The sequence below is a fragment of the Vigna radiata genome, chromosome 10, assembly GCF_000741045.1.
Source record: "Vigna radiata var. radiata cultivar VC1973A chromosome 10, Vradiata_ver6, whole genome shotgun sequence".
Classification (NCBI taxonomy): domain Eukaryota; kingdom Viridiplantae; phylum Streptophyta; class Magnoliopsida; order Fabales; family Fabaceae; genus Vigna; species Vigna radiata.
The window spans coordinates 12,073,611-12,085,702 of record NC_028360.1 but is presented as its reverse complement, the minus strand read 5'-3'; the positions used below and the strand labels follow the sequence as shown (position 1 = coordinate 12,085,702).

At 31.8% G+C, this 12,092-nt stretch overlaps 1 protein-coding gene across 1 annotated transcript; it reads left to right on the top strand.

Moving 5' to 3' along the window:
- The first annotated feature begins 1,357 nt into the window (after positions 1 to 1,357).
- Positions 1,358 to 10,386, top strand: LOC106776010 (acyltransferase-like protein At1g54570, chloroplastic). The gene is made up of 13 exons (XM_014663300.2): positions 1,358 to 2,193; positions 2,863 to 2,914; positions 3,260 to 3,315; positions 4,065 to 4,223; positions 4,336 to 4,440; positions 4,815 to 4,921; positions 5,238 to 5,359; positions 5,851 to 5,959; positions 7,207 to 7,340; positions 8,130 to 8,499; positions 8,689 to 8,802; positions 9,356 to 9,441; positions 9,916 to 10,386. Exons 1-13 carry the CDS (start codon positions 1,776 to 1,778, stop codon positions 10,217 to 10,219), a joined length of 2,136 nt encoding a protein of 711 aa, XP_014518786.1. The 5' UTR covers positions 1,358 to 1,775; the 3' UTR covers positions 10,220 to 10,386.
- The last annotated feature ends 1,706 nt before the right edge of the window (positions 10,387 to 12,092 follow it).

The following is a 12,092-nucleotide window of genomic DNA, read 5'->3' as shown; positions in this document are numbered from 1 at the left end:
TTGGGAGAATGTTTTTTATTGATATAATTTTATATAAGGTGTAGAAAATTGTTTAACGCATTTGTATAATTAAATCTATTTTCAATACATATTTACGGATAAAATTCTTTAATTATTAAAATTTCAAATTAAGGTTTGTCATTTTTTGGAGGTTTTTTCCAAACAGATTTTAAAATATGTTTTTATCTTTTATTTTAATTATAACTGTTAACAAAAAGTAATAAACAGAAGTATACATTTATGCTATGATCACTGCCCAAACAAAGGGTATTATTTGTTACAATAAATTTCAGGGATTTGGAACGCTAATCTTTTACTAAAATAAATTAATTAAAATTAAAAGAAATAAGATTTTTGTAATTGAAACTTCTGGATTTGGTTTAGACATGGTGTTGACAATATGGATGTGAATGAGTTGATATTTTACTGTTTGATTATGAACTTTTTCATAAATTTCTGATTAAAGTAAAAGAACATATAGAAAGTATACAACTTTTTATAAAATAAAGTAATAAGAAAATAATAATTTATAAAAAAGTATTTTTTTCTTAATTTTCTTTTTTCAAAATATTTATGAAAAAATTATTCAAATATGTCCCAATTTAAAATATCACGTCCATTTAAAATAGCCTAACTATTCCATGTCTAGTAAACTAAAACGTGTAAGTTTAGGCAACATGGAAAGTGTTTTGGACGTATACTGTTTTTAGTATCTCTGTTCAATTCAATTAGAAACTTTTGTTTTCATTTGACCCAACTTTTTTTGTAAGGTGTTCTTTGAGGTAAACAAGCAAAACCCTTGAGTGCAAGTTTTTCCACCAGGGCTCTTCAACAATTGCAAAAGTTCTTTTAAGGCAAAATACAAAAAACAGACATTTATGAAAAAATAGTAGTAGTTAAGGTAGATATTCTTAATTTTTTCATTTCTCAAAAAAGTAAAAAAAGTAATTGCAACAAACCTTCATGTTTTAAAATGATTACTAAACTGCAGTTGTTTGTCTCCCATGTTTGAACATCATACACATTAATTTATTGAATAATAAATATTTACCAACCAATAAATAGTATTAATATCATTTTACAGAAAATGTCGGTTACCTTCTTTTGTCATACTGTTATTTAATTTTTAGATAATAATATATTGATAATATTTTTTAACAATTTTTTTATAACATATCATTTTATTAATTTATTTGAATTTATTTTTAAAAAAATATTTAAAATAGATCAATTACAACTGTTGTAAAAAAAAATTGTTATTAAAAGGACTTCTTGTTTAATTTTTTTGGTCCTAATAATTTAATTTATCTTTCTTTTCAAAAATATAAAATCCCACGCCTCATTTGCCATTGGTTGGAACAAGAATCGTCGTTATCTTTATGTCTGGCACACTTTCTTACAACACGATTTCGATTTTAATGGCATGGCGCGGGTGTAACTACGCGCTCCGCTCGTTTCGTGTGTTGCTGCAATTTCGCTTCTACCATTGTTTCTCCTTTTTCAGCATTTTCCGCTGACCGAACTCCAAACACGTGACCCTTGTACACTTGCACTACAAACAAAACACAACTTCTTTGTTTGTTTTTTCTTACTAATAATACCATAAACCCTCAGGGACATGCATAACAAGGATCGCATGGTCTAAAAAGGTACCACCATTCTTTTTCTTGGTTCATGCTTCCGTGCATCGGAAAGTGTGATGATAGCAAGAGCAACGAAAAAGGAGTGAACATTTGTTGAGTTGAGTTAGTTCAATTCAATCCCTGTAAACTGTGATGGCCTCGGTTGGGAGCTTTTTAGTCTCTGGTGCTGCAAGGTGCGTTACGAGGAACCGGTTTGGAGTTCGGGCGCAGAGTTTGGAGGGTGGAGGCTCGACGGTGCTGTCGTCGGAGTCTGTGAACGGATCTTCGTCGGTGGTGGTGGGGACGCAGAAGAATCATAATGGTGGTTCCTTGGTTAAGGAGGAAGCGAAGGGGTGGTTGTTGGGAGTTGAGGGGGAGAAGAAGAAGAAGGGTGAAGCAGAAGAAGGTTTGGCAGCGCTTTGGGATGATGGGTATGGGAGAAGCAGTGTAGAGGATTACTTTGCTGCAGCTAAGGAGATTTGCAGATCAGATGGAGGCCCACCTCGGTGGTTTTGCCCAGTTGAATGTGGGCCCCCTTTGAAGGATTCTCCTACTCTTCTGTTTTTACCAGGTTCAAAGTTACACTTCTGAACTCCATTCATTCACTGTGTGTGATATATGAGTATGAGGCTTCTAGGCATGAAATTGTTTTCCTTAGAAACATTTTGTTGCGTGTTCATTATTCAGACTTTAGTAATATAGCATCTAACACATTCATTCTGACACACTTTTTCTGCTAATATTTATTGGAGATAACAACAAAATAAATTTGTTTGTGACTTCTTTGTTTGATGAAACCTTACTCGTGATTTTGTAACTTAAGAAGAAAAGAATTTAATAATAGGAGACATTGTTAGTGTTGGATGGGTTTCTTTTCATGCTTTATGAAGACTGTGTTGATGTTGGTTTATATTCAACTTTACGGGTGTGGTTGATTGTTTTCAATGTTAGAAACTTGGATTAGTAATACAGTTGGGTTTGAAAGTTCGGTCCTCAGAAATCAGAGTGGAGATCTAAGTATATCTGTGTAATGTGAATGAGTGTTCAACCTGAAAACAGTTTCATTAGCAAAGACTGATGATTTGAATGGATGAAAACTTTTATGTGAAAGAGTGATACTAGTTGCTACTTTCAAACCCCAAATTGAAGTTGTGTATTAACTCTAAATGTTGTTGTATTATATTGAATGTTGAAATTGAAAATGCAGAGTGTTGAAATTTCTCTAGTTTAACTCGTGCAGGGATGGATGGCACGGGATTCGGTCTCACTTTGCATCATCAAGCTCTTGGGAAGTATGTTGTTTGTTGTATTTTAGTAGTTAGTTAAAAACTACTTCAACATAGCATTTGTTTAGCACAAGTATGCTGGATTAGTTTCAGCTTTTTAAAATTGTATGTCTGAGATATTACTCAGTTTTACAATGGTCTGATTTTATTTTTAGCGTAGATTCTTGTTGAAGGTTGATGAAATGTTAAATTATTTCATCAGAATGTTTTATTTTTGTTTAAAAATATTGTGTAAAAATGTGTTATTAAGCTGCTTGGTGGATATGCTTGCTATATTGTTCAAAACAATTATTCTATGTTGGTTCTTGTTTATTTTTGTTTCTCTTATGATCTTTACTTTCTACAATGCAGGGTTTTTGAAGTTCGTTGCTTGCATATCCCAGTTCATGATCGAACACCTTTTGAAGGTCTTTGCTTTTTAACGTATGCTTTTGTCAACTTTTGAAAGTTCTCTGTTGTTTTTGATGATATAGGAGTGCTTGATTTGAGTTGTTCGGTTTATTGAAGCATGTGGAACTTCTCAATTTCAATTTGTTTAATGCTCTCAAAACATACTTCTACATTGGCTAGTTCAAATGTGATGCAGCTCACGTAGTAATTGAACATTTATAAGTTGGATAGTAGTGAATTTGAAGCATAGAATTTCAATTAAGCATGTTGTTGTTTCAAATCTTAAACTAAAGAGAAGTAGATGGTTAAAATAGATCTTATGCGAAACATTATGGGAATTCTGAATTGGGTGAGACTGAGTGACTCTTCCTTTGGGCACTCAGATGATCAGAATCCAATTTTAGATTGGAGGGATTTCCTCCACCTCCCACCTTCCATTCCAAAAACTCTTTCTGTGATCTAGAACAGATTGAACTGCTATCAGTTTACTTTGAAATGAAACAAATATTGATTAATCAATGGCTAACTAATCATCTGGAATCTTGCTTATCTGGTAGTAATCTTAAAAAAAAATATAAGGAAAACTAATCAACCATTCACATTGTCTTCTTATCTAACTAAGAAATGTCTTTCCCTAAGAATTATGCAAACCTAAACACGCACTTGATTGTAAAATTTTATAAATGAATAAATTCAAACTTGCTAGCAAAGCCATTATGTATATTTAATCTGAGAGTTTTCCTTTTTTATTGTCTAATTTTTGAAGGGCTGGTGAAACTTGTTGGAGAAGCTGTTAAGCACGAACATGCTTTATCTCCAAATAAACCAATTTATCTGGTAGGTGATTCTTTTGGTGGATGTCTAGCACTTGCTGTTGCTGCTCGCAATCCAGCTGTTGACCTGGTACTGATATTATCCAATCCAGGTGATTCTATCAATGGTGTATTCTTTTTTGTCAAATTTGTTAGTGTATTTAGTTGGTGATATCTTGTCAATTTTCAACTGAAATCTGGCATTATACCTTTTTCAAATCACAGCTACATCCTTTGGCCAATCTCAGTTGCAACCTTTGTTTCCTATCTTGGAGGCTTTACCTGACGAACTGCATGTTGCTGTTCCCTTTGCTCTGAGCTTTATTATGGGTAAATAATCTTTTTCTTAAGATTCTAGCTGTTAGTTATGCATATTCCTGGAGATATAATTCATTTGAAAATACTATGGATAATAATCTGATTCTCACTTATATCTTGTGAATTATGCCTAAGAAATAATTATGTCTATTTCAAAGGAACTTTATAAAATACGAGGGACAGAATTGTTCAACAACTAAAGATGTCAGAGTAAATGTGATGACACACACACACTAGTGAAGCACATTGCTGGGAGGATAACAACCAAATATGAAACAACAGAATGCGGTCTCAAGAATATATGTTGATATCAGTATCATAACAAACTTGCTGTTCTTTATCTTATCTCATTAATTCACATATACTGTTATATTTAATGACATCAGGTGATCCAGTGAAGATGGCATCTGTCAATATTGGAAATAGGCTTCCTCCAGTCCAAAAACTTGAACAGTTGTCATACAACCTTACTGCATTGCTGCCATTTCTTCCTGTAAGAAGCTTTTAATATTCTGTCCTTGGTCACTCTCTCTGTATTTCTTAATGTTTAGGGCTATATTGTGTCTATGTTTAGCTAATTGATAAGAATTACACACTAGCATGTATGCAATTATGAAGTTTTTTCTTTCAACTTGTTGGTAATCCTTGTGATTGTTTGATTACACCTCTTATTTTCTAGATTGTAATAGTATTTGTCTTTTTCCTCTATCCTTTTTCTTTGTTCTATTTAATGGACAAATTCTCGAAGTTCATATAATATGCAATTATGTTGAGCTGCATCTGTATTTAACTGTATTATATGTTGCCAGGAGCTGGCTAATATTCTACCAAGGGATACTCTTCTTTGGAAGCTGAAGCTTCTGAAATCAGCTGCTGCATATGCTAATTCACGTCTCCATGCTGTTAAAGCTGAAGTACTTGTACTTGCTAGGTTTTTACTCTCTCTAGAATTGATACCTCATGATAATACTCAATGCATAGTTTTGTTTTTCATCATACCTCAAAGAAGTTCTTCTAATAAATCTAAATTTATACTTTCAATGCAAAATGTTATGGCTTTGTTTGATTCAACCAACCCAACCTAATAGGAAGAGGTTATGCGGCTATTGTAATGTAATACAAGAATTCAGCCACAGTAACCTCTAGAATGATATAAACTAGTAGTAGATCAATAATGTATATATGGTATCATGTGATTACTGAATAATTTTATTTTGACCATCCATGTATGATAGTATGGTTCAGAGTTACAGTTCTCACATTCTTATAGGTCAATGATGTATTAGATCGTTTATTTTAGCTTAAATTTATTGATTTATGTCTTAGGTTCTTACATTATAACTGAGTCAACAATTTTATGTATGAATTTAGCATTTTCTAGTTAATATTTTCAGTTGGATGTTGACAAAACTTCTATTCTAGTGGTAAGGATAACATGCTTCCCAGCGTAAATGAAGCTCAAAGACTTACGGGATTATTGTCAAACTGCAAAGTTCGTGTCTTTAAGGACAATGGACACACCCTTCTCCTGGTACGTGTGAATTGAATGTATATACTTGCAACTATGATAATTTGAGATCGTGCTTTCGCTTGATAACCACTATAAATAGGGTGTGTTAAGTGAGACTCCTTGCAACTATCATCTATAAAGTTGAGATATTTTCTAGTGACCATGTAACTTCTAAATTTGACCATTGATGTAAGATTGAATTGCCAATATTGATTCCTTCAACCTTCTATAATAAGATAATGTTAATGGTCGAAATTAGTTCCTTCAACCTTTTTAATAAGATAATTGTTTCACATGATGACTCCTATAATAGATAGACTATTGCATTGAATCATGTAATACTAGTTATTTTGGCTGTTCTCCACATTTAGAAATTTGTGATATGAGAATATTACAGTACACTTGTGAGAACATAGCAAAAACTACCTAGAGTAGCGCTAGGAGCATATTAGAATTTTATTCATTTTAGAGGATTTAAATCTTTGTAGTTTGTTCAATATATTTAAATTTTATATGTAAACTATTTCCATAATAAATAGAGAAATCTTCAAATGGTCCTTCAAAGTTATATAATTCACTACATTAGTCCTTCAAAAATTTTGGTCACCAAAATGGTTATCAAATATTGGTCCTCTAAATATTTTGTCACTGAATTAATCCTTTAGAGAATTTATCACTATTCTAATCCTTATGATTAAAATGCTGGAGGATTAAAATGGAGCACAAAATCTTTATATCAAATCTTTGAGGGGTTAATTTGGTGACAATTTTTTGAAAACACGGTAGTAAAAAACCTGAGGTACTAATCTGGCAAATAAATATTTTGGAGGGCTAATGTTGGGATGCATGTAACTTAGGAGGACCATATTGATGATTTTCTCTTCATAATTTTCCCTTTAATTTCTTTTTAAATTTTTTATTTTCTTTTCTAAGATTGCTTTTGAAAAGGTTGAGTTTATCTTATTTTACATTTTTTAATATTTTATTAAATTATCTATGTTTATTACTTCCTGGGACTCTTATAATCACAAATGCTGTAAAAAGCATTTTTTAATTTGAGTACTTGTCCATGGACCAATAGGCATACAAAAGGATGTGTTTTTGGTTTTTCTATAGCCATTTCTGCATAACCTTATCACAGTCCTTTGCATCATATGATGGACATCAAGAACTCACTAGCCATGTTATATTGCTGTATTAAGTTTAACTATATTAGTTGCAGACTTACTTTCTATACAGCTTGAGTGATAACAACTCATCAAATGCAGGAAGATGGTATTGGTCTATTGACCATCATCAGGGGAACTTCCATGTACCGTCCTTCACCGAGGCTTGATTTGGCCAGGGATTTCATTCCTCCTAGTATGACAGAATTCAGATATGCAATGGATCAAGTGGTTGGGTAATTTGATTTGGCAATATTGTGTTCATTTATTTTTTGTTCTTTTTTCGAGATTCGTACTCTTAGCATTATTTTTCGCGGAATTCATGCCATATGTTTTTAAACCACTGATGCATAATGTTTTACAAATAGAAGCTTGTGGACGTAGTGAATTTAATGGATAACTGCATAAATGTGCAGTTTTTTATGGTAAAACTTTCTGGTATACTGAACTTAGCTAGATTTTTTCTGTGGCAGCAGCTAAATGCACTCGGTTTGCAACTAGAGTCATAGATAAAATAAGGCCCCCATAATTTGATTTGTTAGACTACATTTATTTTACTTGATCTCTTCATGTGCATCTCTTGTTATTCCTTACTTATTCTCGGGTGTATCTACTAATTTTGACAGAAGTTTTTGATTCTGTAAAAGATAAACATGTTTAAACTTGAAAGGCGTTTTTTCATTAAATTGCTCATATTTTCTCATGTGTTGTTAGCCACTCCTCTGCCTCTACCTCCTCCTTATTTTTTGTTCTCTGGTATGTTCTGTTGAACAATCAACCTTGGATGTCAAGCATCCATTTGTTTGTATTTATCTTATACTAATAGTTTAACACAAAGTGCCTAAATGGAGAAAGTGGTTTATAGATGTGAAACCTAGACTTAAGTCCTTATTCTCTTAGGTTCAAGACTGCAATTTATGTCAGTCGTACTTCAATAATCTTCTTTGATAGTTTACTTAGCACCCGTTCCCAAACAAATGGGACTAGTAGGTTTAAATCTGATATGCTACTAACGTGGATGGTAGGTCATTTCGTTCCATTACCGGATCTGTATTTTTCTCTACATTGGAGGATGGAAAGATCGTAAAAGGTCTCTCTGGTGTTCCAGAAGAAGGTCCTGTCTTATATGTCGGTTATCATATGTTGTTGGGGTTTGAGCTTATCTCACTTATAGATGAATTTTTGAGTGAGAAAGGTATTGCCCTTCGCGGAATAGCCCATCCGGAGCTGTTCGCGCCTAAAGCGGAGAGTTTTTCAACTGAGTTTTCTATGCTTGATTGGGTGAAGATATTTGGAGGGGTGCCTGTTTCAGCAAGCAACATTTTCAAATTACTTTCAACAAAGTCACATGTTCTTCTATATCCTGGTGGTGCTCGTGAGGCTCTCCATTATAAGGTACATAATTTTTATTGCTTTATCTATGCTTCTTATCCAATTATGTAGTATCTATGATTCAGTTACTTTATGCAATCACATTAATACAACATGCACTTGATGTTTCCATGTGCAATCTTTGGGATAAGCATTTACTATTATGCGATGGTGGCTTCTACTTTAAAACTGACTGAACTCTGCAATTGCTAGGGGGAAGAATACAAGTTGATTTGGCCTGACCATCCGGAATTTGTGAGAATGGCCGCAAGATTTGGTGCCACAATTGTGCCATTTGGAGCTGTGGGAGAAGATGATATAGTTGAAGTAGGTTTTTTCTTTTTCTACCAGATGACATACACTTTTGAGGACACAAACTTTTCAGCCTTTTCTTTTGGAAAAAAAAAATATATTTCTAGTCCCTTAACTTTTCATCAAACTTGGTTTTGATTCTGGTATTTCAAATTGAAAAATTAGTCCTTAAATTTTGAAAAATATGTGAATTAGGCCCTTCCCCCAACGTTGTGCAGTAAAAAACATCAGTAAATGATAAGTTTAAGTATAATGAAGGACTAAAATCACATATTTTCAAAAGTAGGATGACTAATTCATTAATTTGAAAGCAGAATAACTGATTGCAAGTTTAGCAAAACTTACAGGGACTACAAAAGCACTTGTACCTTTTCTTTTCCTAAACCTGTTAGGAATGTTCATTTCTAAATGTCTCAATGAACGTTCAGAGAAATATCAATTTGAATAATGAAAATGTTGGGGGTGGGAGAGAGGAATGAAAAGAAAATAGCTTCTTTTCCTTGCAATTTTTGAGTTTTTATTAATTGTACTTGCTTTTTGGTTGGACTTTTTTGCTTGAATTATGCAGATGGTTCTTGACTACCACGACTTAATGAAGATCCCCATAGTCAACGATCGCATAAGAGATATCAATCGTGACTCAGTTAAGTTTAGGTAACTATTCTCCATCTCAATCCTGTTTATTGCCTATAAGATATAGCCTCATAAATAGAGCTAACAACACCATTTCTACTACATTCCCACCTTATAGTCAAAATTTGTTGAAATGTATAAAACCATGACAAGTTTACTAAATAACACTTGGTACCCACAAATTTTTATGATTTTTTATTTCAACCAGTACAAGAGACAAAGAATGTGTTCAAAGGAATGAAGAAATGTTCTTGACATTTCTCATAGACCCACTTTCCATTCTTGCACACTTTATTATTGGCTAAGAAATTACAAAATTAGGTGGAATATTTTTGAAGTTTGAAGTAGAATTCACTAAAACATTCCATTTTTAACAAATTTCAATTAATAAGAGTGATAGAGAGAACCATGTTTTAATATATCTGATAGCTTATACATCAAAAGTATGGATTTTTCTTTCACAACTAAGGCACTGGTGTGTTTGTTGGTATCCAGAGATGACAGAAGTGGTGAAGTAGCAAGCCAAAATCTCTCTTTCCCTGTGCTTGCACCCAAAATACCAGGTCGCTTTTACTATCTGTTTGGGAAGCCCATAAGAACAAAAGGCATGGAAAATATGCTAAAAGACAGAGAAAGTGCCAACCAAATGTACCTGCAGATTAAGTCAGAAGTTGAAAACAATTTGAATTACTTGATCAAGAAGAGGGAGGAGGATCCATACAGGAATATCATTGACAGAAAGATGTATCAGATATTTTATCCTCCTGAAACTGATCCAACTCCATCATTTAAACCCTGAAAAATGTTTTCATTCATAGTACTCATTCTTCTGTAATCATAATTATTTGTGAACAGATACATGTACATGCCCATTATTCTTATAAAATGTGGTGTTTTTTCTATGTACCCAAAAAATAATGTAACTTTCTTTAGAGTTCATTATTCATGCCAATTTCAGCAGCCACATATACAGGCCCCTGCACTGTGTACCAAAATCTGTGCTTCCTACAAGTCTACAACAGAAGAAGCAACTTGGATATATATATATATATATATATATATATATATATATATTCATATGTTATATCATTTGGTTACAATGATTCTCGTAAAAATTATCTTGGATATTGCTTCCTACACGCCTAAATTGCTAACTGCACCCCCACAATATTAAAAATTTCATATGATTTAGAAAACTCTTTCTGAAATATAGAATATTCTGAAAAAAATAAAAAAAAAAGAAATCATTCCCAAAGATATTTGATGAGTTCTAAAAGTTTTTTTCTGAATATGTTTACAGAATTCTGTTCTAAAAATCATGTTTTGAAATTTTTATTTGAAAAAATTCTTTCGGAAATTTCGAAAAGTTTGTTCCGAAAAACTTTCCAAATATATAATTCGGAAATAGCTTCTGAGAAGGCAAAAGGACATTTCGAATGTGTGAGGGGGTGTGCGAAGAAATTGCGGAGATTCGTGAGGAGAATTTTCTGTTGAACTACATACTTATTAAACTTACTTTTTAATGCAATGTTAGTATAAAGAGTTACATTGATCAATTAAGTAACGTTTTATTTTATATATGACTTTTAAACTAAAATTAAATGGCGCATTTACTAGTAGTTTAAATAAAAGAAATTCATCTAATTTCAAAGTCTTATATAAATTAATTGACTTGTGTAACAATTACTGTTGAAAGACAACTTATCATGATTTTCAGTTACTCGAAAACGTGAATAAACTCTTAAAACTAATTACCAGCAAATTTAATTTTCAGTGACATGAAACATTAAGATTGATTAACCATGTAACAAAAATTGTATATTTGATTAACCAATGTTTGTTTGTTGGAAATCTTACATCAACTATTAGAAATAAGGCTAAATTATAATATATAAGTGAGGTGCAAACCTCACCTTACAAACCGGTTTTGTAAGGTTGAGTTAGACCTAAATATATTTTCTAATATGATATTAGAGCCTATTAGACCACCCTTTTAATATTTTTATTAAATAAAAAATATTAGTTTGTTTTCTCTAAAAGCAATTATGTGGATTCCTCTTCTCGTCATGATACAATGGTTTCAATGTGATAGATGGCATGATACCTTGGTTAGTTATTCGTTTTTAAAGATTGAGTCAATTATTAGTTTTGAAAGATTATTTAGAAAGAAAGAGTGGATAAATTTGAGGAGATATGAAAGTAAGTTGGTAATTGTTTTATTGAAAAGATTTGAAAGTGGATGAGAGTGAACTTAAAAATAAAATTTATGAAAGGTAAATGTAGAATTTAAATATGTGACGGATAAAAAATAATTTAATTAATAAAAATTAAAAATTATTAAAATATCCTTAATAGTAAAAGTAATATAAAATAATATTTATTAATAAAAAATATTTTAATTAATAAAAAATATTAAAATAATATTTTATGTATGTAAAATCAAATTATTTTTTAAAATTGAATTTTTTAATAATATAATTTAGTCAATGCATTTTTGTTGCATGGAAGTTGTTTCTTTTATTTTTCTTTCGATATAAAGTAAAGTGAGCCAAATGTATTTGGATCAAAGTACTTACATTTACCTCATTTTAGTTCATTAGATTCTTAAAATCCATCAAACACTATTTTGGAATTGAATACTTCTACTTGGAATCGATAGAGGAAGTTATGTT

Coding starts and splice junctions, on each gene's coding strand:
- LOC106776010 (XM_014663300.2), top strand. CDS start 1,776: ATGGCCTCGGTTGGGAGCTTTTTAGTCTCTGGTGCTGCAAGGTGCGTT. Junction 2,194..2,862: donor TACTCTTCTGTTTTTACCAG/GTTCAAAGTTAC, acceptor TAACTCGTGCAG/GGATGGATGGCACGGGATTC. Junction 4,922..5,237: donor CATTGCTGCCATTTCTTCCT/GTAAGAAGCTTT, acceptor ATATGTTGCCAG/GAGCTGGCTAATATTCTACC.